The 27,939-nt window shown below is 43.1% G+C and overlaps 1 protein-coding gene across 2 annotated transcripts in view; it reads right to left on the minus strand.

The window, feature by feature from the left end:
* Window positions 1-909: 909 nt before the first annotated feature.
* Window positions 910-27,939, minus strand: part of cbl (Cbl proto-oncogene) — a 226,718-nt gene continuing 199,688 nt past the window's right edge. Inside the window, exons 13-17 of one of the 2 annotated variants that reach the window (XM_080214613.1) lie at window positions 27,143-27,184; window positions 21,375-21,536; window positions 20,879-20,967; window positions 20,530-20,727; window positions 910-4,698 (exon numbers count right to left, since the gene is read on the minus strand). In XM_080214613.1, coding sequence (XP_080070739.1) covers window positions 4,436-4,698; window positions 20,530-20,727; window positions 20,879-20,967; window positions 21,375-21,536; window positions 27,143-27,184 — 754 coding nt within the window. In that variant the 3' untranslated portion in view covers window positions 910-4,435. The remainder of the gene's footprint in view (window positions 4,699-20,529; window positions 20,728-20,878; window positions 20,968-21,374; window positions 21,537-27,142; window positions 27,185-27,939) is intronic. The other variant, XM_080214614.1, reaches the window with a different exon arrangement.

Genomic DNA, 27,939 nt, shown 5'->3' on the forward strand with positions numbered 1-27,939 from the left:
TCCATGCTAGAAGCCACATTTGAGAGAGAAAATATTAATATCATTTTAAAACTACAAGTCATTAAATAAAAACATAACGGACATTAAGTACAAGGTTACTGCTAGATGCTTTCAAAATTTTGGAATCAACCCTATAATGCAATAATGACTCTGGAGGACAAGTTTAAGTGTATTAATTATAGTTACAAGTAGGCTTACATTAACACGGCAATGAAGTCACTGAAAATCCCCTAGTCATCACATTTGTTCAGGTGCACAGAGGGTAAATTTAGCAAGGCCAACACACCCTAACCAACATATCTTTCGGACTGTGGGAGGAAACTGGAGCACCTGGAGCAAATCCACGCACACTCCACAGAGACAGTGACCCAAGCTAGGAATCAAACCCAGATTCCTGGCGCTATGAGGCAGCAGTGCTAACCATGTACCACTGTGCTTTTCACAGGTAAGCAGGCAACAAATAAACAATCCCTCCCTCCTGGGAAATGAAAATGCTCTCAACACAATTACTGTCTGACAAACCTTTCTAAACAGCGTGTAAGATGCCACTACAATTCAAAGGATTATTATTTATCGAGTGAGTTATATGCCTGCTGGGAAACCAAAATATGGCATATTCTTTATTAATAAAATTGTACTTCGATTAATGTTTAATTTTGCATAATGTTTAATTACAGCCACATTAAAGTGCAACACTGACATTTTCTTGTCAGCGTTTCAGGTAAATGAAAAATCCAGTTATTTAATGCCAACCATTGACCAAAAGTACAAAAGATCACAACAGCAAACAGATTCAACCTGGACTATATACGGCAATGAATATTAAAGACACAACTTGTTACCAGGGATTTACACTCAGTAACTAAAACCATTAACCTCCCCCCCCCCACCCCCCCTTTCAACCCCAAATATGGCACAAATAATTGGAATATGCCAGCCAACCTTGTGATTCACCGAATCACTGGCTACAAGCACATTATAATCAAAATATTGCAATCTTAAATAATAGGCAAATTATTAATCCAATTAATTATTGTTCAGAAAACTGAGCTGTGCTGAAACAGCAAGAATAAAATTACATTAGGTTATTAGAAAATTGCAATAAAAAACATTTTTGTTGTGCCTCCTACATCAACAATTAAGTTAACAGGCACCTTCATCCAGTGTTCAACTCTGCCTGACATCAGATAGAATATTTAGCCAATGTGTACAGTAATGGAAAAGGATAGCTAATCAAGCTGGCATTCCATTTTCCATTACAATACACAAACACATATGTTTGCATTTATTCTGATTGATGAAAATGAGGAAACTGCCCACAACTTGAGGTTAAAAAGCAGCACAACATTATGAAATTCTAGGAGAACTAGTCTCACAATGAACTTCTTAAATTTACAAATGAAGTGGAAGAGTGGATGAATAGTCAATAAGATCACAGGATTATGCAGTTAGAATTCTATATGGTTACATGTAAGATGCCACCTTTCCCACACCTGAATCAGAATTCTCATTCAAGAACTTGGTTTTGCAAATCAGAAACTGAAGAACTTCTATACAATTGTATTGTTTAAACTGCAACATCGGATCCCTGTTCTATTTCCATAAAATTCGTAAACATGCTCATAGGGCAGAAAGGTAAACAAAACCACTATCTAACCAATGACAATAATGAAACAACTTCCAGGACTTCAAAGAAAGAGCGGGTGGAACTAAGTGATTAACTTTTCCCAAAGCTGACATTGTCATAATGGGCCAAATGGCATTCTGCCCTGCTGCATCATGCTATAGTTCAATAAGATTTATACTAGGTATAATATTTTCTTTGCAGTACGTTCAACGTCACATACTTTCATAAACTTCACAGTAAATGTCACGTCAGATTGTATTTGCTGGTTGTTAATCACAACAGCATGGTTCAAAAAACACACCAAAATCAATTCCAACAACAATGTTTGCATAGGAAGAGTAGGAAAACTATTTTAAAAGTGCACCAGTAATGTTGCTGTTTATCTTGACTGCTGTGGCCGTTTAAAAATTTCATCTTGATTTCACCGTGTGTTGAACCAAAAACATTAATAGGAAGCAGATTTCTATAACATTCCCAAACTTGCTTGAAAACAAATTTTAATTTTTTAAAAAATTCTTTCATGAAATGTGAGCATCTCTGGTAAGGCCAACATTTGTTTTCTGCCCCTAACTGCTCCTGAAGATGGTGAGCCACCTTCTTGAATCACTACTGTCTATCTAGCATAGCTACTCTCTCAGCATTGTTAGGGAGTTCCAGGTTTTGGACCCAGTGATAGTAACGGAACAGCAACATAGTTCCAAGACAGGATGGTGTGCGGTGTGTACTTCTGACCAAAGTGCAATGTTGAACTCTCATCAGGAGTTACAGCACAATTCACTCGGAGTTAATCAACTCAAGGTTGTACAGAATAGGAATGACTAGACCAGTGCAATTAATTAAAGAGATAGCTGTAACTGATTCAACATAGCACACATTTCCTATTCAGCTTTTCCACTTACTCACTCCTGATAGTACTGACTCATTCTGGGATTCAAATCTCTAGTTCAGCAATCCAGACTACTTTACTAGTAGAGGGCACTCTGCCCTTTGCCCATTGAACATCTGCCCAACTGAACATCGAAAGAAACCTGACAGACACACACATGCACCAGTAGACAAATGTACGTTTGAAGGAGTCACTGGAAAGCAAAGGGTAATTTATTCCATCTCTTGTGGAGGGATACTGTGAGCAATTGCTCCTGTTCAATCTTAGTAAAGGCAATTCGTAACCTAAATAGAAAAAGTTTTTTTGATTAATAAAAACAGAAAATACTGTAAAACCCAGTAGATCCGACAACATCTGTAGAGGGAGGATGGGAGGCGAAAAAAAGAGAAAAAAGGGAGACAGAACGTGTTAATGTTTCAGGTCAATGAAATCAGTTCTAATCAAAAATCATTAACTTGAAACTTCAATTCTATTTCCACTCCCCCCCGCCACCTCCAAAGACGCTGTCCGACTCACTTAGTATTTCCAGAATTTTCTATTTTTATTTCATTCTTCTAGAATCTGCAGCATTTTGCTTCTCCTTAGTTGGTTCATTTTAAAATACAGCTATCAGAATGACAGTTCAACGCCAAACACATTTTTTCAGAAATTACATGGGTCAGCAGCACATAGAAAATTATAAGTATGTTTTGGTTCAGGACAGAATGGGTAAATATATGTAATAAGGATATGGCTAATGTTCTTGGAAGATGGGCTGAGAGAGTCGAGTACAATTTACAATCCCTGACTTTCCTCATGTTCTTTTGATTAAATGCGTTGTGACACAATGATTTACAAACCAAGTATTTTTAACCTGGAGGATTCTTACTGAGTAAACAAATAATGTTGTTTCCAAAAATGGGTCAGCTGGGAATTGACCACAATCTGCTCTAATGCTTGCTCAGTATCAGTGCTGCACTGATCACCTGTCATTCAAGCTTCATGCCAAGCACAATATTTCAAATGGAGAAAACATAGATTAGAATTGCGCAGTGAAACCCATTTTGTCATTGCAGATTTATTTATGGCAGGGTTTTTGCACCAATGGCCTGAATATCTCTAAATGGATCTAAATTAGGATCCACTTTTCACATTAAAGTTCTCTCTCATATATACCACCAGCTACAGTATAAATACAACTTTCTAACGATTTTTTTTGTGCAAATGTTTCCTGTTTGTACAAAAATAGACCCATGTGTTTTTCTGAATAGCTGGCTGATATAAGTGCTAACCTGGTTCCAAACAGCAGCTGCACATTCCCAGTGCCAGACATTTACAAGCAAATACCAGGTCAGACTGGGTCTACTTTTCAAGCTCCTAATTTGAAATCATGACTCCTGAATCCCAACTCAATGTTAATATTTCAACTTTGTTTACATAATACTTGCACAGGCAGGTACAGGCCCATTACTACATACATTTTTTTGAATATGATACACCCAATGTATAATACATATTTCTCAATTTTGGGGTCCAATTTGGATAAAAATATTCTTAATATCCTTTGTGATGGCACATTCATTTTTGGGATTTTTTTGGAAATGGAACCACAAAACTTTATGGTGATTATGCATGAATGAACCAATCGGGATCAGTTTTATATGGATTGCGATATTCCTTTGTATGTGATAACTGCTCTCAAAAATGCAACTTTGTCAAGCTCAGACATCTTAACAATACCTTCATATATAAAAAGCCCGCAGCTGAATTGGAAATGAGGCAGGGAGTTACCATCCTCCAGTATTTCAGTAATTGCACAGATCTGATTATTCAAATTGATGAGGCGACAGGGTTAGACGAGGCACATTGTCACTCAAGCCAAAGCTTAAATCAGGCCCCACCCACAAGCTCTGGCTAGCTGCAGGCAGCGTCCTAAGGGTTGGCTATGTTGCAATGTGTGCAGGGGAAGATACAGACACAAACTCTCGAAGAATATTTTTTGCCATTTCCACATTATTTTGTGCAATTAGCAATGCCTTCTGAATATCCTGATATGAGTAGCCCTGACTCAAGAGGCTGTCAATCTCAGCTGAGAGAGTCTGCTGCTGTGACATATTACAGCTGTTTGACCGACTGGGACTGGATTTGCGCTCTGAGTTGATTCGGCGAGGCAATGGTTTGGGAGGTCTTTCAGGCGCCGATGAATCTGAGGGGGGAAAAAAAAATAAAAGTTGATGAGACTTTAACATCTGAAATCGCTTTTCTTTTAAACGCTTAACTTTTTTTCTTTTCCTGACGGCACCATTATAATACACTAATACAGGGAGTAAGAACATAAGAACATAAGAAATAGGAGCAGGAGTAGGCCATCTAGCCCTTCGAGCCTGCCCCGCCCCGCCATTCAATAAGATCATGGCTGATCTGTCGCTGCTCAGTTCCACTTTCCCGTCCTCTCCCCATAACCCTTAATCCCCTCTCTTATCAAAAACCCATCAACCCGCGTCTTAAAAATATTTAGCGAGGCAGCCTCCACCACTTCAACGGGCAGAGAATTCCAGAGATTCACCACCCTTTGAGTGAAGAAGTTCCTCCTCAACTCCATTCTAAACCGCCCCCCTTTTATCTTGAGGCTGTGCCCCCTAGTCCTACTGTCTTTTTTGAGCGGGAAGAGTCTCTCCACCTCTATCCTATCCATCCCATTCATCATCTTATAAGTCTCAATGAGATCTCCCCTCATTCTTCTAGACTCTAACGAGTACAAGCCCAGTTTATTCAGCCTCTCCTCATAGCTCAACCCCCTCAACTCCGGTAACAGCCTAGTAAACCTCCTCTGCACTCCCTCCAAGGTCAAAATATCTTTGCGCAGGTGCGGCGCCCAAAACTGCACACAGTAACTATATCCCATCTATCCCAGTCACCCCGTTGCCTTCCAGGTAGCAACTTTGGACATCACAAGTACACATTACACTCAATATTGGCACTTCATTTAAAATATCTATCCTCACAGCATAAAAGTCACAAAAAGTCTCTTTTCACACACTTTTCTTGGCTTCTTCTGATTTTTGTTTGTTACAGGAGTTCAATTCTATAAGCAGCATCTGCCCTCCAGCAGCTTATCAAAGCTATCATTTTCAGCATGTAGTCAGACAATAACAGATATTACTGCACCTTTAACATAACATAACCCAAGGTGATTCAAAAACATAAGGACATATTAAGGCAGATGACCAAAAGCTCAAAGAGGCAGGTTTTAGGGAGTGCTTTAGTGAGGTAGAGAAGTTTAGGAAAGGCATTCTGGAGTTCGTGGCCCAGACGACGAAAGGTGCAGCCCGCAATTTACATCACAGATGCAAGATAGAATTAGAGGAACCTCAGATGGTTGTGGAGTTGGAGGAGATTAACAGCGTGAGAGAGTGAGTGCAGGGTGGGAGGGATGGCAGCTCTGATGGAGGGTCATCCTGACGCAAAATGTTGGTTCTATTTTCTCCACAGATGCTTCAGACCTGCTGAGATTTTCCAGCATTTTCTGTTTTTGTTTAAAGATCTTCGGTTATTTTCCATTTTTATTTGAATGGAAGAGTTGCTGAGCCAAAATGTAAGGCACAGCATTGAAGCAACTGAACCGCCACAATAAACCTCAATCTGATTTTTCTAAATCCGAAGGGGCAATCATTTCATTTCAAAAATTTAATGCTCCATTAAATAACTTCCTACATAACCCAGTATGTTCAAAGTTTGAATGCTGCTCATTGAACATTGGGAGGCTCTCTTCCACATGTTAGCAAATGCAGATATTGGAGAATGGGGCAGATGAATGCGTGGCTCAAGAGTTGGTGCAGGAGGAAGGGTTTTAGATTGCTGGATCACTGGGACCGTTTCTGGGGAAGGTGGGACCTGGACAATCAGGATTGTCTGCTCCTGAACAAGAATGGGACCAACATCCTTATGGGTAGGTTTGCTAATGCTGTTGGGAGGAGTTTTAGTTTAGCAGGGGGAAGGGAACACAGTGTGTTTGTGCATTAGGGACCAAACATACTATAGTAAAGAAACCAAGGCAGGGGGAGTTCAGCCACATTAAGTTCCAAGGGAGTAAGATACAGCTGGATGGCCTCTACTTTAATGGCAGGAATATTACACATAAAGCTAATGAATTAAGAATGTGAATTGACAAGTGGAATTGTGATATTGTTGCCATCAGAGATATAGTTGAGGGAGGGGCAGGACTGGCAACTCAACATTCTGGGGTATAGGGTTTTCAGGCAGGACAGGGGAGACCATATAAGAGATGGGTATAAGAGGGTGCATTATTAATTGAGGAGTCGGTTACTACAGTAAGGAAGGAAAATCTCTCGGAACAAATAACAAAGGACAATACAGCACAGGAACAGGCCCTTCGGCTGCTCATGAGCCCAACCAGACCATTCGTTTGTATCCCTCTATTCCCAGTCTGTTCATGTGGCTATCTAGATAGGTCTTAAACAATCCCAGTGTGTCTGCCTCAACCAACTTGCTTGGCAGCGCATTCCAGGCTCCCACCACCCTGTGTAAAATACGTTCCCCTGACATCTGTGTTCAACCTCGCCCCTCTCACCTTGAACTTGTGACCCCTTGTGTTCGTCACCTCCGACTTAGGAGAAAGTTCCCCACTGTTCACCCTATCCATGCCCTTCACAATTTTATACACCTCTATGAGATCGCCCCTCATCCTCCTTCTTTCCAGAGAGGACAACCCCAGTTTATGCAATCTCTCCTCATAGCTAAGACCCTCCATACCAGGCAACATCCTGGTAACCTTTTCTGTACTCTCTCCAATGACTCCACGTCCTTCTAGTAGTGTGGCAACCAGAATTGGACGCAGTACTCCAAATGTGGCCTAACAAACGTTCTATATAGCTGCAACATCATATGCCAACTTTTATACTCTATGCCCCATCCAATAAAGGCAAACATGCCATATGCCTTCTTTACCACCCTCTCCGCCTGTGCTGCCACCTTTAAGGATCTGTGGGCTTGCACACCCAGGTCCCTCTGTGTGTCTATACTCCTATGGTTCTGCCATTTATTGTATAGCTCTTCTCTACATTAGATCTACCAAAATGCATCACTTCGCATTTATCTGGATTAAATTCCATCTGCCATTTCTCCGCCCAATTTTCCAGCCCAACTATATCCTGCTGTATTCTCTGCCAACGTTCATCACTATCCGCAACTCCAGCAATCTTTGCGTCGTCCGCAAACTTACTGATCACACCAGCTACATCTTTTTCCAAATCATTTATATATATCACAAACAGCAGAGGTCCCAGTACAGAGCCCTGCAGAATACCACTAGTCACAGACCTCCAGCCGGAAAAAACCCTTCCACTGCTACCCTCTGTCTTCCATGGCCAAGCCAGTTCTCCACCCATCTAGCTAGCTCACGTTTTATCCAGTGAGAATTAACCTTTTGCACCAGCCTGCCATGAGGGACCTTGTCAAACACTTTACTAAAATCCATATAGACAACATCCACGGCCCTTCCCTCGTCAATCGTAAGGACAATCTCTTGGAAGGGTCTTCAAACAACACTTTATGCTAGAGCAGGGGTCTCGAAGGTATGGTCTGCAGTGGGCCGCATCCGGATCGGAGTTCGGAGACCACTGTGCTAAAGGTTCAGAATAAAAAGGGGGGCAGTCACTTGTTAAGAATTTATTATAGGTTCCAAACAGTAAGTGGGCAATAGTGGAGAAGATATGTAGACAATTCACTGAGGTGTGTAAAAATAATGATAGAACATAGAACATTACAGCGCAGAACAGACCCTTCGGCCCACGATGTCGCGCCGACCAGTTGAAAAACAATGACCCTCTAACCTAAACCAAACCCTTACCATCCATAAACCTATCCACGGATCTCTTAAACGCCCCCAAACTAGGCGCATTTACAACTGCAGCAGGCAGGGCATTCCAATCCCTCACCACCCTCTGGGTAAAGAACCTACCCCTGACATCCGTCCTATAACTACCACCCCTTAATTTAAAGCTATGCCCCCTCGTGCTAGCCTTCTCCATCCGAGGAAAAAGGCGATCACTGTCCACCCTATCTAAACCTCTAATCATCTTATATGTTTCAATAAGGTCCCCTCGTAGCCGCCTTCTTTCTAACGAAAACAACCTCAAATCCCTCAGTCTCTCCTCATAGGACCTCCCCTCCATACCAGGCAACATCCTGGTAAACCTCCTCTGCACCCTCTCCAAAGCCTCCACATCCTTCCTGTAATGTGGGGACCAGAACTGCACACAATACTCCAAGTGCGGATGCACCAGAGTTTTGTACAGTTGCAACATGACGCTGCGGCTCCCAAATTCAATCCCCCTACCAATAAACGCCAAGACACCGTATGCCTTCCTAAGAACCCTATCTACTTGATTCCCAACTTTCAGGGATCTTTGTACACATACACCTAGATCCCTCTGTTCATCCACACTATTCAGAGTCCTACCGTTAGCCCTATACTCTACACATACGTTATTCCTGCCAAAGTGAATTACCTCACACTTTTCCGCATTAAACTCCATCCTCCACCTCTCGGCCCAGCTCTGCAACTTGTCCAAGTCTCCCTGTAGACTAAGACACCCTTCCTCACTATCTACCACACCTCCAACTTTGGTGTCATCAGCAAATTTACTAATCCACCCAACTGTACCCTCATCCAGATCATTTATAAAAATTACAAACGGCAGTGGCCCCAAAACAGATCCCTGAGGCACGCCACTCGTAACTGAACTCCATGTCGAATACTTACCATCAACCACAACCCTCTGTCTCCTGTCCGCCTGCCAATTCCTAATCCAATTTCCTAGATCACCCTCAATCTCATACATCTGCAATTTCTGCAGAAGCCTTCCATGGTGAACCTTATCAAACGCCTTACTAAAGTCCATATATACCACGTCAACTGCCTTACCCCCATCCACCTCTTTAGTCACTTTCTCAAAAAACTCTAAGGTTAGTAAGGCACGACCTACCCTCCACAAAACCATGCTGACTATCTCTAATCAATTCATTACTCTCCAAAAAACTATAAATCCTATCCCTAATAATTTTTTCTAAAACCTTGCCCACAACAGAAGTAAGACTCACCGGTCTATAATTCCCGGGGAAGTCTCTGTTCCCCTTCTTAAACAATGGGACAACATTCGCTAACCTCCAATCTTCTGGCACTATACCGGTGATCAACGACGACCTGAAGATCAGAGCTAGAGGCTCTGCAATCGCCTCCCTTGCCTCCCAGAGAATCCTAGGGTAAATCCCGTCCGGCCCAGGGGACTTATCTATTTTCAAACCCTCAAGAATATCTAGCACATCCTCCTTATCAACTGCAATACTGTCCAGTTTACAACCCTGTAACCCAGTGTTCTTCACAGCTACATTTATGTCCCCCTGCGTGAACACCGAAGAGAAATATTGGTTCAATGCGTCTCCAATCTCTTCCGGTTCCACACATAAATTCCCACTGCTGTCTCTAACTGGCCCTAATCTTGCCCTAACCAACCTTTTGTTCTTAACATATCTATAGAACGCCTTAGGATTCTCCTTAATCCTATCAGCCAAAGTCTTCTCATGTCCTCTTTTAGCCCTTCATAACTCTCTCTTTAACTCCCTCCTAGCCAATCTAAAGCTTTCTAGTGCACTACCTGAGCCCTCAAGTCTCATCCGGACATAAGCCTCCTTTTTCTTTTTAACCAGCGAATCAACTTGCCTAGTGCACCACGGTTCCCTAGCTCGACCAATTCCTCCTTGCCTGACAGGGACATACATATCAAGGACTCGCAGTAGCTGCTCCTTGAAAAAACTCCACATTTCGGACGTTCCGAGACCCTGTAGTCTCCTAGTCCAACCTATGCTTCCTAATTCTCTCCTAATAGCCTCATAATTACCCTTCCCCCAGCTAAAACTACTGACCCGAGGTTCCTGCCTATCCCTTTCCATCACTAAGGTGAACGCAACCGAATTGTGGACACTATCACCAAAATGCACCCCAACTTCCAAGTCTAGCACCTGGTCTGGCTCATTTCCCAGCACCAAATCCAATATAGCCTCACCTCTAGTTGGCCTATCAACATACTGAGTCAAGAAACCTTCCTGCACGCTCTGTACAAAAACTGACCCCTCTAATGAGCTAGAGCTATAGCTATTCCAATCAATATTAGTAAAGTTAAAGTCCCCCATAACAATTACCCTATTACTTTCACTCCTATCCCGGATCATCTCCGCAATCCTTTCCTCAACCTCTCTAGAACTTTGAGGTCTATAGAAGACTCCCAACAGGGTGACCTCTCCTCTCCTATTTCTAACCTCAGCCCATACTACCTCAACAGACAAGTCCTCATCAAACTTCCTCTCTGACACCGTGATACAATCCTTGACTAATAATGCTACCCCTCCCCCCCTTCTACCTCCTTCTCTACTCCTACTGAAGCATTTGAACCCCGGAACCTGCAACAACCATTCCTGACCCTGCTCTATCCATGTCTCTGAAATGGCCACTACATCAAAGTCCCAGGTACTGATCCACGCTGCAAGTTCATCCACTTTATTGCGAATACTCCTCGCATTAAAGTATACACATTTCAAAACTCCGCTTCACCCCCACGATGCCGTGCATTGCAGTCCCCATCTATGCCCCCCTCACTTTCACCCCCGCTACTCAGGATCCCACCCCCCCTCTGAATCAGTTTAAACCCCCCTGCATAGCCTTAGCAAATCTTCCCCCCAAGATATTGGTTCCCCTCTGATTCAGGTGTAGACCATCACTCCTGTAGAGGTCCCATCTTCCCCAGAATGAGCCCCAATTGCTCAAGACCCTGAACCCCTCCCTCCTGCACCATCCCCTCAGCCACGAGTTCAAACTTTCCCTCTCTCTGTTCCGCTCTACACTATCCCGTGGCACAGGCAAGAGTCCCGAGATAACCACCCTGTCCGACTTGGCCTTAAGTTTCCACCCCAACTCCATAAATTTCTGCTTAATATCCCCTTCCCTTAACCTCCCTATGTCACGCGTCCCCACATGAACTATGACTTGGGGTTGATCCCCCTCACCCTTAAGAGTCCTGAACACCCTCTCTGAAACATCCCGGACCCCAGCCCCTGGGAGGCAACACACCAGCCCTGAGTCCCTACCATTACCTCTGACTCTCCTATCCGTCCCCCTAATTGTGGAGTCCCCAATCACTAGGCCCAATCTTTTACAACCCCTAACCACCTGAGCCTTCACAACAGGCTCACCTCCAGAGACCTGCTCCCTTTGGCAATCTCCAGTTGATTCCTCCTCAACTGTAGCCTCCAGGACAGAAAACCTATTTTGGAGGGGAACAGCCCCAGGGGATTGTCCCCCCAATTGCTTCTTTCCCCTCTTCCTGGCAGTTACCCAAGACTCATTTCTAGGAGTGACTATCTCCTTGTAACTCCTATCTATGTCTGCCTCAGCCTCCCGAATTATCCGGAGTTCCTCCAATTCCAACTCCAGCTCCTTAACACGCTTCTCCAGAAGCTGCAATTGTATACACTTCCTACAGGTAAAATCAGCAGAAACACTACTGATGTCCCTTACCACATACATACCACAGGACGTGCAGCTTACTGCCTGAACTGCCATCCCTGAAACAATTTCCAGCAGAAAAGTAAAACAAAAAAAAACTTCCCACACACTTATAATTAGGTTAGAGGAAGTGGGTAATAGGGTAATTATGCTAGAGGATTTCAATTTCCCCAACATTAATTGGGATAGTCGTTGTGTAATTGGTTTGGAGAGGGGTGATTTCTTGAAATGTATTCAGGACAGCTTTTTATTTCAATATATAGAAGACTTCAACAAGGCAAGCACAGTGCTGAATCTAATTCTAGGGAATGAAGTTGGACAGGTTTTTGCAGTGGCAGCAGGAGAGCATTTTAGTGATTGTGACCATAACAAGTACAATTCAACTCTTATCAAACAGGAAAAAGATGGTCTACAAAAAATGGTTTTAGATAGGGGGGAGGGAGGTTTCAGGATAGGCAGGATCTGGCCAAGATAGATGCAGAGAGGATGTTCCCCATGGTGAGTGAGTCCAGGACCAGGGGTCACAGTCTGAGGATTTGGGGTAGACCATTTAAGATGGAGGTGAAGAGACATTTTCTCCCCCAAACAGTGGTGAGCCTGTGGAATTCATTATCACAGGAAGTAGTTGATGCCAAAACACAGAATGCATTCAAGAGTGGGATCAAAAGTTATGAGGAAAAGCATGATTGGGCTATTGAATTGAATGATCATCCATGATCATAATGAATGGTGGAGCAGGCTAAAGGGCCAAATAGAAGATAGGAGCAGGAGGCAGCTATGTTTCTATATAAGATAGATTGTGAATAGCTTCTTGCAGGAAAATCTAAAAGGAAATGGGCGGAGTACAGATCCAACATGTTTCCTTTAGGATTAAATGTAGAGTCAAAAAATCCAGAGAACCCTGGATATCTAGGAATATTCAGGACTAAATAAAAAAGAAAAGAAAGGCTTTTAGCAGATACTAAGGGAGCAAATCAGCAAAGGCCTTAATAGAGCACAGAAAATGCAGGAGGGAACTCAAGAACGCAATTAGGAGAACAAACAGGGCATGAAAAAGCACTGGTGGTAAGATTAGGGAGAATCCCAAGATAAAAATACGAAGGATAACCAGGGAAAGAGTGGGGCCCATTAGGGGCCAAGTGGGCAATCTGTACATGGAACTGTAGGATGTTAGTACGGTGTTAAATGAGTATTTCGCATCTGCCTTCACTAGGGAGAAGGAGAACATAGGTACAGAATTAGGGATGAAAGGCGAGAGGTATGTGGGCAAAGGGACTGAGGAGATATTGACCGAGGAGAACTAGTGGCTGCAATTTATTTAGACTTTCAGAAGGTTTTCGATAAGGTCTCATGTAACAGACTACTACATAAAGTTAAAACACATGGGGTTGCAGGCAATGTCTTGAGATGGATAGAAAGCTGATTAGCAGATAGGAAGCACAGAGTTGACGTAAATGGGTCTTTTATTGATTGGGGTTCACAGGGATCTGTGTTAGGACCCCAACTGTTCACATTATATATTGAGTTGGAAGAGGGAACTGAATATATTATCTCCAAATTTGCAGATGAAACAAAGTTGGGTGAGAGGATGAGCTGTGAGGAGGATGCAGAGATGTTTCAGCGTGATTTGGATAGGCTGAGTGTGTGGGCATCTGCATGGCAAATGCAGTATAATATGGAGAAATATGACATTATCCACTTTGGTAGCAATAATAAGAAAACAGATTATTACTTGAATGGGTGTAAATTGACAGGTGGATACTCAAGACCTTGGAGTCCTCGTGCAGTCACAAAGTAAGCATGCAGGTACAGTGGGCAATAATGTTGGCCTTCATAGCATAGGATTTGAATATAGGGATATTTTGCTGCAATTGTGTAGAGCATTGGTGAAGCCACACCTGGAGTATTGTGTGCTGTTTTGGTGTTTATATCTGAGGAAGGATGTCCTTGCTAATAGAGGGAGTACAGCAAAAGTTTACCAGGCTGGTTCCTGGGATGGCAGGTCTGTCATGAGAAGAAATTATGTCTCTTTCTATGGTTCTACGGTTTCCTGCAACAGGTCACTTGCCAAGCTGGCCAGGAAACTCTCCCATTCTTACTGCCTACCACAGACATATTGGGGGACGATAATCAACCTGGTTGGTCACATCATTAACACATCCTCCATGGCCATCTGAACATGGAGCTTCTGGCTACAGGCATGACACTATCCATTTGCACCAAAAGACCTTCATTCATACATCGTACTCATGCTATTAACTCTGGAGCTGCAAGTGGAAATATCATTAAATTACTAACTAATTATAAATTAAGATAGGTGGTATTGTAAGTAGTGTAGATGGAAGTTTAAATTTACAAAGAGATATTAATAGATTGAATAGGCAAAATAGTCTCAATATAAGTAAATACGAGATCATCCACTTGGAACCTATAAAGAGAATATGATACCTTCTAAATTCTGGAAGACTAGAAACAGTGGAGGTCCAAAGAGACTTAGGGGGTTCAGGTATGCATATCATTAAAATGTCATGAACAGGTATAGAGGGTTATAGGTAAGCCCAGTAATCTCTAAGGTAGGGGCATATTCGGCACAACTTTGTGGGCTGAAGGGCTTTAATTGTGCTGTAGATTTTCTATGTTTCTAAAAGAAGCAAACAGATAATGGAATGCTGACCTTTATACTACAAGGGGTTAAATGTCCAGCTTCAGCAATACAAAGTCCTACTTTGACCACAGCTGGAAATCTATTAGCAGTACAGGGGACCACAACGGCCAGGACTTTGAATACAAGAGTTGGGACATGTTGTTGAAGTTGTACAAGACATTAGTAAGGCCACACTTGGAATACTATGTACAGTTCTGGTCACCCTATTATAGAAAGGATATTATTAAACTCAAAAAATTGCAGAAGAGATTTACATTTAGAGTATTGTGTACAGTTTTGGTCACCTAGTTACAGGAAGGATGTAAATAAGGTTGAAAGAGTGCAGAGAAGGTTCACAAGGATGTTGCCGGGACTCAAGAAGCTGAGTTACAGAGAGAGATTGAATAGGTTAGGACTTTATTCCCTGGAGCGTAGAAGAATGAGAGGAGATTTGATAGAGGTATATAAGATTTTGATGGGTATAGATAGAGTGAATGCAAGCAGGCTTTTTCCACTGAGGCTAGGGGAGAGAAAAAACCAGAGGGCATGGGTTAAGGGTGAAAGGAGAAAAGTTTGAAGGGCAGGGGGGTGTGGAATTCTTCATGCAGAGAGTGGTGGGAGTGTGGAATGAGCTGCCGGATAAAGTGGTAAACGCGGGGTCAGTTTTAGCATTCAAGAAAAACTTGAACGAGTTCATGGATGAGAGGGCTGTGGAAGGATATGGTCCAAGTGCAGGTCAGTGGGACTCGGCAAAAAATGGTTCGGGTCAGACAAGAAGGGCCTTTTTCTGAGCTGTAGTTTTCTATGGTTCTATGGTACGTCGGTTAAAATTATATTCACTGGAGTTTAGAAGAGTGAGAGAGGATCTTATCGAAACTTATAAAATTTTAACAGAGTTAGACAGGGTAGATTCAGAAAGAATGTTGCCAATGGTGGGGAAGTCCAGAACTTGGGGATCATAGTTTAAGGATAAGGGGTAAACATTTAGATCTGAGATGAGAAATTTCTTCACCCAAAGGGTGGTGAATGTGTGGAATTCACTACCACCAAATGTAGTTGAGGCCAAAACATTGTCTGATTTCAAAAAGAAATTAGGTATAGCTTTCGGGGCTGAAGGGATCAAGGGATATGGGAGGAAGAGGGGAATCAGGATATTAAATTTGATGATCAGCCATGATCAACACGAATGGCGGAGCAGACTTGAAGGGTTGAAAGACCTATTACTGCTTTTGGTCTCTATGTTCTATGTTACTGGAGTTTTTGACAGACTTAAAAGTGGACAAATCCCCAGATCCAGATAAGTTGTTTCTCAAGCTATTATGGGAGGCAAAGGAGGAAATTACAGGGGTTCTGACGCAAATTTTTAGTTCCGCTCTGGACACATGGAAGGTGCTAAAGGATTGGAGGACAACTAATCTGATTCTACTTTTTAAGAATTGTGGTTGATATAAACCAGGGGATTACAGACCAGCGAGTCTCACATCATGGTAGAGAAACTATTGGAAAAAGTTCTGAAGGAGAGAATTAATCTCCACTTGGAGAGGCAAGGTTTGGCCAAGGATAGTCAGCATGGCTTTGTCAAGGGAGGTCTAATTTCAATTTGATTGCCATTTAAAAAAGTTCAATCAGATGTGTAGATTACCTCTGCTGATGTAGTTTATATGGATTTTAGCAAAGTCTTTGAAAAAGTCCTAAATTGGAGATTGATAAAGAAGGTAAAAGCAGATGGGATACAGGGTAACTTGGCAAGGTGGATCCAAAACTGGCTTTAGTGGTAGGAAACACAGGCTGGTGGTAGAAGGCTGTTTATGTGACAGGAGGATAGGGTCCAGTGGCGTACCACAAGGATCAATGCTAGGTCCCATATTGATTGTGATATACGTAAACAATATATATGAGAATATGGGTGGGATGATACGCAAGTTTGCAGATGACACGAAGATTGACAGGGTGGTTAATAGTGAAAAAGAAGGTTTCAAGTTGCAGGAAGATGTAGACTGGTTGTTAAATGGACAAATCAATAGTAGATGGAATTTAACTCTGAAAAATGTGAGATGATGTACTTTGGAAGGAATAACAAGACAAGGGAGTGCTCAATGAACTGAGGGAGCTTGGGTGTTTGACTACTGATCCCTGAAGAAAACAAGATTGATTAATACAGTTAAGAAATGAGTAAATGAGACACTTGCTTTTATCAGTCATGGCACAGATGATAAGAGCAGGTAGGTTATGTTGTAGTTGTATAAAACTTCGGTTAGGCCACAGCTGGAATACTATGAGCAGTTCTGGTTGCCTCACTTTAAGGAGGATGCGTTGCATTGGAGAGGGTACAGAGGAGATTCACCAGAATGTTGCCTGAGTTGGAGCATTTGAGCTACAAAGAGAGGATAAATAGGCTCAGGTTATTTTATTTAGAGCTGAGGAGAGTGTTTAATCATGATTCTGAGCGGTATGGATAGGGTAGATGGGAAACAGTTCTCCTTAGTTGAAGTGTCAATAATGAGGGGAATATTTTTAAGGTGAGGGGCAGGTTTAGAGGGGATTCGAGGAAAGATTTTTCACCCAGAGATGGTGGGAGTCTGGAATATACTGGGAGGGCACTGAAACTGAGAAACCTCACAACCTTTAAAAGGTATGTGGATAAGGATTTGATATGCCATAACATTTAAGACTATGGGTCAAGTGCTAGAAATTGGGATTAGTGTAGATTTTATCATTGCTGACTTGATGGACCAAAGGATCTCTACTGTACTCTATGACAATGACTTTCATTCCTGGATATTATACATGGACACACTAACTGATTTGCAACTTCTCTTTTCTTCCTTCAGTGAAAACTTTTGATCTTTTTCATCACTACTCTGGTCCTTGCTTTGCTTAAACTTTCTCTCGTTTCTCTTCAGCTGTCAACATTCTAGCATTCACACTGCTCTTCCACCCAATATTCTCACTTTGTTGAAATCAAAATGACTGCATCATTTCCTGTCCTAACTCACATATTTCCAAGACTTATGGATGACACAGTGGTTAGCACTGCTGCCTCACAGCGCAAGGGACCCAGATTTGATTCCAACCTTATGTGGGTTTCCTCCAGCAATCCAAAGATGTACAGGTTGAGTTGACTGGCCCTGCTGAATTGCCCTTAGTGTCAGAGGGATTAGCAGGGCAAATATGTGGGGTTGTGGGGATAGGGCCTGGGTGAGATTGCTGTCGGTGCAGGCTCAATGGGCCGAACGGCAATCTTCTGCATTGTAGGATTCTATGAGTATCTCCCTACAGGATTTTAAATACAAGCTTAGCGTCATCTAATCACTATTCACTGACTGTTCAATCTTTGAAATGTTAGAGCTTTCCTGAAATCTGGGTTCTGGTGCTTCACCTAGATTTCTCACATTAAAAAAAAATTGAGAAAAGAATAAAACACTGCAGTAGATTCAGATGTGACACTGTGAAATAGAGGTTGAAACTGCAATTTAAGAGTTGCAGTTGTCATGAAAACACAAAATGATTGTGTTTTAAAATGTCTCTGACTCAAAGTACAATGGATAGTTCTTAAAGGGGAGATGGTGAATCCCTAGTAAACAGTTCAGAAAAGGGCTCACATGACTTCAATTTGCCAGAGGAGCGAGAAGGAAGAGAGAGTTAAATAGAAATTCTGAGGTTTTGAATTGCACCTCTCACCAAAGCTAACAGAAAAATGAAGGGTTATAGGTGGCAGAAAGTGGAGTTAAGGCCACAATCAGATCAGCCATGATCTAACTGAATGGCAGAGCAGGCTCCAGGGCCCAAATGGCCTGTTCCTGCTCCAATTTCTTATGTTTTTACAGAAAAGCTGTTACTGAGAAGCATGGCAGAAGAAAACGGATACTCCCTCAGGAACAGGTCTTGTCAGTTTGCTAGGAAATAATGAATAAATCGCTATTTAAGAACAGTTTTACCAGAGATGGTTAAAACATTTAAAGGGGTCAGGTACAAGAATCTCTTGGCCTGAGGAAAAGGGGGGATTCATTGAGGTATGTTTTGCTGATGACAATCATATCCAGAATACTTGGTGAGAATGGATTGGTTGGCAGCAGATATTGGGGCCAAAAATGCAATTAGTCCAGCCACATAAATACCCTGGTTACCAGAGCAGTTTAGAAGCTGGATGTTTTATGAAAAGTGACCCATATCCAAAACTTTAACACCTCTCCATCACACATAAGGCACAAATTGGAAATGATAGGAAATACTCACCATTTGTTGAGATAGCTTAAGGTTTATTAAGAAGCTTGACATCATCCAAGACAAAAGCAATTTACTTTATCAGAGTAAGCCTAAATAACCATCACCAGTTTACCATGGGTGCAATATTTACTATTTACAAGATGCAAGGGCTGCAGGCAATTAGGAACACCTGTTCCCTTCCAATAGGTGAGCATTAGAACTAGCTGTGCACCTATCGAGGGTGGCACAGTGGTTAGCATTGCTGCCTCACAGCACCAGGTACTTGGAGGGTTTGATTTCTTGGCTTGGGTCATTGTCTGTGTGGAGTCCGTACATTCCTTCTGGTCTGCGTGGGTTTCTTCCGGGTGCTCGTTTCCTCCCACAGTCCAAAAGACATGCTGAATAGGTGCACTGGCCATGTTAAAAATTCTCCCTCAGTGTACCTGAACAAGCACTGGAATGTGGCAACTAAGGGATTTCCACAGTAACCTCATTGCAGTGTTAATATATGCCTACTTGTGACACTAATAAATAAACTTAAACCCTGTCTAAGCCATTTCAATACAGCTTCAACACTGGCATTTACCAAAGTGAAAAATTACATCTTGTCTTCAACCCGAACTAAATTCAACCCAGCAACTTGTAGATACTGAAGCAGCCCAGGCCCACATACAGCAAAACCTGGACAATATTTAGGCTTGGGCTGATGAGTGGTAAGTAACATATACACCACATATGTGCCAGGTAATGATCATCTCCAACAACAGAGTATCTAACCTTCTCTCCTGGACATTCAATAGGTAACTACTGCTGATTACCCCACCACAAACAACCTATGGGTTACTCAATTGACCAGAAACTTAACTGGATCAGCCTCATAAATACTGTGGTTGCAACAGCAGGTCAGAGACTAGAAATTTTGAGACAAGTAACTCATTTCAGACTCCCCAAAGTTGGTCCACCATCTAGAATGCACAAGTCATGGGTGTGATTGAATACCCTCTTCTTGCATGGACCAGTTTATCTCCATCAACACACAAGACTCCTGACATTAGGACAAAGAAGTCTGGTTGATTAGTGCCCTTTCCAATAGGTTAAGCATTAATTGCTCCTACTACCAATGTGTACCACCTACAAGGTGCACTGCAGCAATACCTCAAGCATCCTTCAATGGAACCTCCAAACTTGCGACCTTTACCAGCTGGAAGCACAAGGGCAGCAGACACGAGGGAACACCACCTGACTCAAGCCAACTTGTAGGTTCCCTTCCAGGGCACACATCATCCTGAACTTGGAACAATTTTGCTGTTCCTTCACTTTGCTTGTTCAAAATTTTGATGCAATTACCTAATAGTACCATGGGACACAGACGTCAGTAGTTCAAGGAGGCTCACCTATTACGGAAGAGATCAAATTGATCGACCAGGCCGTTCTGTCTGTATCAGCTTTCCAATAGCTGCTTTACGTTATCGCTCTTTCCTTGAACACAGGTAAAGACTCAGAAACAGGGCATTTTGCCTTCAGATTTCTGTCAATGCTGTTGGAAATAAAAGTGCCAGCCTTTCTGGTGATTCTCACATTCGAAGAATTAATTTAAAAAGTCTCACCTCCTGTATGTGCATTGGGATTAGGCAGACTTTGATCAACAGACACATTGGCAAATGCTGAAGTGGCATGAGAGACATCAGACAGTGTACGACGAGCTGGTGGAAGTGGCACAGGTGGTTTGGGAAAGTCATATGCATTATCTTCATCTTCACTCTCATCCCGTTCAGGACTGTCGCTTATGGCACAGTCACCATTGTCTATAGATAACGAACAATGGATTAAAAAAAGTTCAGTGGTAACAGAACAAAGGATCCCTAAACCTTTGGAAGGAATAAAGTATGCATCACATCTCAGGGGATTGGGTTTCAGTGAAGAGCAACGAGTTACAGATTTAAAAAAAAAACTTACCAGACATAAAATCTACATTTGTGGCCTGAGATGATGATGTAAACATTGATTCGCACATCTGTCTCAATGGGTCTGATTCAGCCAAAGTTCTAATCAAAAGAAGAAAATCAATAATAATTCCTCAGTTACAAAAGCTGGTTCCTCTAGATAATGTTTCAGTAAATCTATCATCAAGTGCGTAATTGATTAACTGAACTCTGTCCTTAATGTTCAGTTTATGAGCAAGTATCTGTCATCTCCTTCAGAAATCACCTATGCAGCAGATTCAGTGTGGCTATCAATAGATTTTTTATTTCATGAAATCTAACCAACTGCACCTGGCATTACCAAACACAAATATATTCCAGCAGGAGGCAGTAGGAGCAACACGGTTTCTCAAATCTCTGCCACAGATGAATCTGGCTGTAAACAATGTTTCAGCTTCAAGGAAGTAACTTGTTTTCAAGCACCTCAGGACCCTTAAATATAAACAGTTCTGAAATAAAATTTCTCTTACTCTGCATTGTGGCTGCTCTGTGACTGTAACAAAAGTCTGGAATCCAACGAGGAGGTGACACAGAGCGGAGCATGTACAGGCAGTGAGGATGGAGTCATGTAATCAATATCCTCATCACTGCTCTCTGAACGCTCCTCTGGTGCAAAAGACTTTGTCAAGGGTCTGAAAGTACAAAGTGGGAATTAAAATAGATTCAAAGTGTTTTGTTTCACTTGTAAAAACTTATAAACAATCTCACCTTATAGCTCCTATAAATTCTGCCACAAATACTGCTGCTGCTCACAGCAGTATCTGATGGTAACAGTGACTTAATGCTAGACACAAGATACAATGGCACTATTTCATGTACTTAAGGGCTTGCTAATTTGCCAGATAGTTCCAGACTTTCTACCACAGAGAAATTAAAACGATAAAACATTGACTCAAAATGCTTGCTTAAACAATGATCACCTGTTCAGTTCCCCACAAAAACCACAGAAGCATTTCACAAGCAGCATTATCTGTTACACAACTAATTCCTACTCTAGAACACTTAGATTTATTTGCAATAAATGGCTTAATCGAGTATGGAAGAGATCAAATTGACTGACCATGCCTTTCTGTATCAGCTTTCCAATAGCTGCTTTAAGTTATAGTTTTTTCTCCAACACAGATAATGCCTCAGAAAACCGGGCATTTTGCCTTCAGATTTCTGTTAATACGGTTGACCAATGCTCTACAGTGAACTGGATGAAAGCTACTGGGCATAACTAATCACAGGATACATTTGCCCTGTATACGAGACGTGGTTGGTTGTCACTGGGCTCTCCCATGTAGTCAGTGATCGGAAACGTAGTATATGGGAAGCCCTGAATATGAACCAAATCCATGTACTCTGATGGCATGTTAGACTGAAGCACAAAGGTGGGATACTAAATAGGTGCAAATGGTGCTTTTCCAAATCAAATTGTATGCTTGCAGCTAGGTGTCAATGATTCCATTAAATATTTTTTCAGAAATGTGATTTTAAAAATTCTCCAACCTCAGTAAATTAATATAAATGGAAGACAAATTAGACACATCAGGCCAGAAGACAACTGCTACAGAAAAAATGTTACATTGAACGTATTTCTCGTTACAGATTCCTATGGATTTCCTATGTATTTCCAGAAAATTATGTTTTTATTTTAAAACTGCACTATAACATTATGCCCAAGCAACTGTGGCCTCAGGCTAATTAGACCGATGGTTAGCACACCTTACAAGTGAAGAGCGTACTAGTCTTGTCTTGCCACGCCACTGGACCCAGATGGGAATTGGAAAGAGAAAGTGAGGCTGACACTGCGTAACTCTCCCTCACTTTAATCCTAATCAAGCGCTAGTTTCGACACCACCACCATCATCATTGTCCTGTTAAACTTTTGAAGTCCTGTGGCGACGGGTGAGCAACGAAGCAGCAGGTGTTGGCGACACTGGGAGCTGTAGTCATGGACCTGCACACAGGCAGCTCAGGTCTAATGGTCGTTTTCCACTAACCGAAGCAGCAGTGAAATTTGGCATCTATCTGGGCGACTGAGCAGTCCTCTTCAGGAATGCACTGCTCACCTCTGTAGAATGAAGAAAGGGCTAGAATAGATGCCCTAAACAATGCCTGCTTTACTACACCCTGGCCAGTTTATTGCAGCTGGTGGGGATCCCAGCTTGCGGTCGAACAAACAAAATAAAACACAATGTGACACTGCTCACCAGTGGCACTTAGAACATGCACACGCTTTTGGACAACCCTACAGCAGACAGACCAGGGAAAAGAACAACCTTAGTTGCCAGAAAGCTTGCAAGATATAACATTGACATTACAGCCCTGAGTGAAACTCATCTTGCCAACGTAGGTCAGTTGACTGAAACTGGAGGTAGATACATGTTTTTCTGGAGCGGTCGCGACAGCTGGAGTTGAATTTGCCATCAGGAGTCACCTTGCCCAGAAACTTGCTAGTCTAGCCAAGGGTGCGAATGACCGGCTTATGACATTACAGCTTCCGCTACAGAACAGAAGTCAAACCACCCTGATCAGTGCCTATGCCCCGACAACGAACAACCTGGACGAGATGAAAGACAAGTTCTACAAAGAATTAGATGCCCTATTATCAGTAGTGAACAGTACTGACAAGCTGATCTTGCTTGGTGATTTCAACGCAAGGGTAGAGTGTGACTCTGCAATGTGGCAGGGAGTCATTGGGAGGCATGGAGTGGACAAGTATAACAGTAACAGCCGATTCTAATGAAGACCTGTGCAGCACATGACCTCCTCTTCACCAACACAACCTTCCGTCTGCCTACTCATAACAAGACCTCCTGGACGCACCCCCACTCTAAGCATTGGCATCTTATCGAGTATGTCATTGTCAGGAGAAAAGACAGGAAGGATGTCAGAGTGACCAAGGTTTGCGTGGTGCTGACTGCTGGACAGATCACAGGCTCATTGTCTCCAAAATGAGGCTCCGCATCAGACCCAAAGAGGCGACCACAAGGAAGCAAGATTATGAAAAGAATCAATGTGGCCAAGCTAAAGAACCCCACCGTAGCTTCAGCACTGGCTGAAGACTTAGAAATCATGCTTGCTGACCGACACCTCGCAGGCAGCGCTGAGAACGACTGGGAATGCTTCAGGGATGCTGTTCATTCATCTGCACCGAAGATGCTCAAACCCTCTACCCGCAAGCAGCATGACTGGTTCGGTGAAAATGACGAGGAGGTACAGGCTCTACTTGTTGAAAAGCACCGTCTTCATCGGGCCTGTCAGAACGACCCATCTTCAGCTGCCAAGAAAAATGCTTTTACCAGTCCTCGCAGGACAGTCAGAATGAATTGCGTAAAACGTAGGATGCCTGGCTAGGCGTCAAGGCAGATAAAATACAGGGATATGCTGACAGAAACGACTTGAAATGGCTCTACGATGACCTCCACACTCTCTATGGACCTCAATCTCTCGGGAGTTCCCTCTCCTGAGTACAGATGGCACAACTCTCATTACAGAGAGCACTCAGATCCTGCAGAGATGCGCTGAACACTTTGAAGCCGTCCTCAACCGCCCGTCATCTATTAACAATGAGGCAATAGACAGGATTCCCCAGATCGATATCAACAACGCCACAGATGACCCACGGGTAGTGGCCGAAGTCACAAAAGCTGTCAGCCAGCTATCCAGTGGCAAAGCCCCGGGGGGGGCAGATGCCACACCCATAGAGATCTATAAAGCTACTGGTCCTGTACTTACTGAGAAGCTCACCGAGTTGTTCCAGTCCTTTCGGAAGCAAGGATCCATTCCTCAGGAACTTAAAGATGTTTCCATCGCACACCTCTACAAGAAGAAGGGCAATTGGGCAAGTATGCGACAACCATGGAGGAATCTCGCTGCTCTCCATCACAGGAAAAACCCTCACAAGAGTCCTTCTAAATCGTCTGGTCACTCATCTGAAGCTGGGCCTGCTTCCAGAGTCACAGTGTGGCTTCCACAAACATCGCGGGACTATTGACATGGTTTTTACATAAGAACATAAGAAATAGGAGCAGGAGTAGGCCATCTAGCCCTTCGAGCCTGCCCCGCCATTCAATAAGATCATGGCTGATCTATCGTGGCTCAGTTCCACATTCCCACCCTCTCCCCATAACCTTTAATCCCCTCTCTTATCAAAAACCCATCAACCCGCATCTTAAAAATATTTAGCAAGGTAGCCTCCACCACTTCAACGGGCAGAGAATTCCATTTTGCTGCATGCCAACTTCAGGAGAAGTGTCAGTGTTCTACACAACCTTCATCGACTTTGCAAAGCCTTCAACACTGACAGCCGACCCCCCCAATTCATTCCGATGGTACGCCAGTTCCGTGATAGCCAGAGTACTGGATGGCGGAAAATCCTCTGAGGCGCTCCCAGTCACCAATAGCATCACACAGAGCTGTGTGCTCACCCCCAAACTGTTCAGCATGATATTTACTGCCATACTGAATGGTGCCTTCCAGGACAGTGTTGCTGGAATCAGCCTCAAGTACAGGGTGGATGGGAAGTTCTTCAACCTGAGGACATTTCAAGCTATTACCAAAGCAAAGGAGACTGTTCTGAGAGACTTCCTCTCTGCTGATGACTGCGCCCTGTATGCTGGCTCAGAGCTAGAGATGCAAGTCAGTACGGACAAATTTCCCGTGGCTTGTGACAACTTTGGACTTACCATCAACATTAAAAAGACCAAAGTCATGCTCCAGCCTGCTCCTCGTGCACCATACACAGAACCCGTAATCACAATCAAAGGGCAGAAACTACAGGCAGTGGACCAGTTCACTTATCTTGGCAGCAACCTCTCCCAAGCAATGACTACTGATACAGAAGTTAACTGCAGAATAGCAAAGGCAAGTTCTGCTTTCGGTAGACAGCGCTCCATTGTATGGGAACATCAAGGAATCAGCCCAGCAACAAGGTCTACAGCACCATGGTACTCACTACCCTCCTGTATGCCTGTAAAACTTGGAATATGAATCGAAGGCATGCAAGACAGCTCAATCATAGAACCCTGTAATGCAGAAAGAGGCCCTTCGGCCTATCAAGTCTGCACTGAACACAATCCCACCCAGGCCCTACCCCCATATCCCTACATATTATACCCACTAATCCCTCTAACCTACACGTACCTGGACACTAAGGGACAATTTCTTAATATGGCCAATCAACCTAACCCGCATATCTTTGGACTATGGGAGGAAGCCGGAGGAAATCCACGCAGACACGAGGAGAATATGCAAACTCCACACAGACAGTGACCCGAGCTGGGAATTGAATCCAGGACCCTGGAGTGTGACGCAGCAGTGCTAACCACTGTGCTACCATGCCATCATTTCCACATGACTTGTCTTCGCAGAATATTACACATCAGATGGCAAGTACCAGACACTGAACTTCTCTCTAGAGCAAGTCTATCATCAGTCCACACACTGTTGATGACAGCACAGACCCAGTGGGCAGGGTATATCATCTGTATGGCGGATGAGCACATACCCAAGCAGCTCCTTTTTGGGAAACTCTCTGCAGGTAGACACTCGCGTAGAGGGCAGGAGAAATGTTACAAAGACACAGTCAAGGCCTCCCTGAAGTCGCCTGACATAGACACAAGCACCTGGGAAATGCTGGCACAAAAACGCCCTACGTGGCGCTGCCTCATCCACAAGGGCTGTCAAGCTTACAAAGCAAGGTGCATTGCTGAAGCACAACTTAAGCGCGAGCTACGCAAGTCCAGAGCCACCAGCGCAACAACCACAGTGTCTACACAAGTCTGTCCAATATGTGCCAGGGCATTCCGTGCCTGAATTGGCCTGATCAGTCATCTTCGGACACAGCGCATCCAGCCTCAAAATGACTAATGGTGTCGAGGTCCTTGTTAACGACAATGGACGAACAACAGTCCAGGAGTTCTTCAGAGGCTTTCTCTACCTGGCTGATGGTCTATAACTACAAAGTTGAAAATTTTTTTTTATTAAGAGCTTCCATCTCATTGAGAAGGCCAACCCCTTGCTCCAAAGAGCAACCACTGCATATGATACAAATAGGTATGTTGCTGAACAATTCCACGGTAACTGCCAAACATAGTCACTAATGCTCAAAATGTAGGACTGCAGCAGTTATAAGTAGTCGGTTACAACAAAATGTACATCTGGATAACTTCAGACTGCCAACCTGCTATATGGCAAATGCGGATGTCTAGAGTTACAACCTTTAAGTCTAAGATGCCATAGAGGATCTTACCTCAGAATTGACTGTGTATTTGAGGCTCCTTGTATCCCACTTCTATCAGACAGAAAAGTAGCAGCGTAGAGCACAGAAATGTTAAAGTTAGAAGGGCACAGTGAACAGAAAGCCTTTCCTAACAGCACTGAACTATCTTTGCAATTTAGATAGCATACTTGCTAACACACACGAAAAAAGCCTACTCTTCCAGCTCCATGTGTCTATAGCTCTTAGGGCTAAGGATATCAAGAGCTATATTGTTTGGGGAGGGGGGGAAATCAGGATATTGAATTTGATGATCAGCCATGATCAAAATGAATGGTGGTGCAGGCTCATAGGGTTGAATGGCCTACTCCTGCTTCTATTTTCTATATTTCCATAACCTCCAACTATAGCCTTCTGATTAGGATAATTTTTTACATCAATCCCTGATTACTGCCCTTTATTGAAAAGATACAGATTTGGATATCTGGCAAGGAAAGGATCGAGTTCAACTGCAATGCCCCCCTTAAGCCAGTAACCTGCATCCTATCTCTAGTCATGAGAAATAGCCATTTGAGAAAGATACCAGTACCCATGGAATTACACTGCAGCATAGAGTAAACCTGCTAATTCCTCACTCCCAGCACAGATTTTGAGCGGGGCTCAAAAGCTTTACCCACAATTCTCTACTCCCTCCCCGATTTCCCCCCCCCGAAACACACACACACACACAACCCCCCCCACCCCCCTCCAAATATAGCTCTCAACCATAGCTCATCACAAACAGGAAAGGTTTGGAGGATTTCTTTGCAAATGCAGCAGAGAAAAAATGA

The sequence above is a fragment of the Carcharhinus amblyrhynchos genome, chromosome 29 (genome assembly GCF_965287045.1).
Source record: "Carcharhinus amblyrhynchos chromosome 29, sCarAmb.v2.hapA, whole genome shotgun sequence".
Classification (NCBI taxonomy): Eukaryota; Metazoa; Chordata; class Chondrichthyes; order Carcharhiniformes; family Carcharhinidae; genus Carcharhinus; species Carcharhinus amblyrhynchos.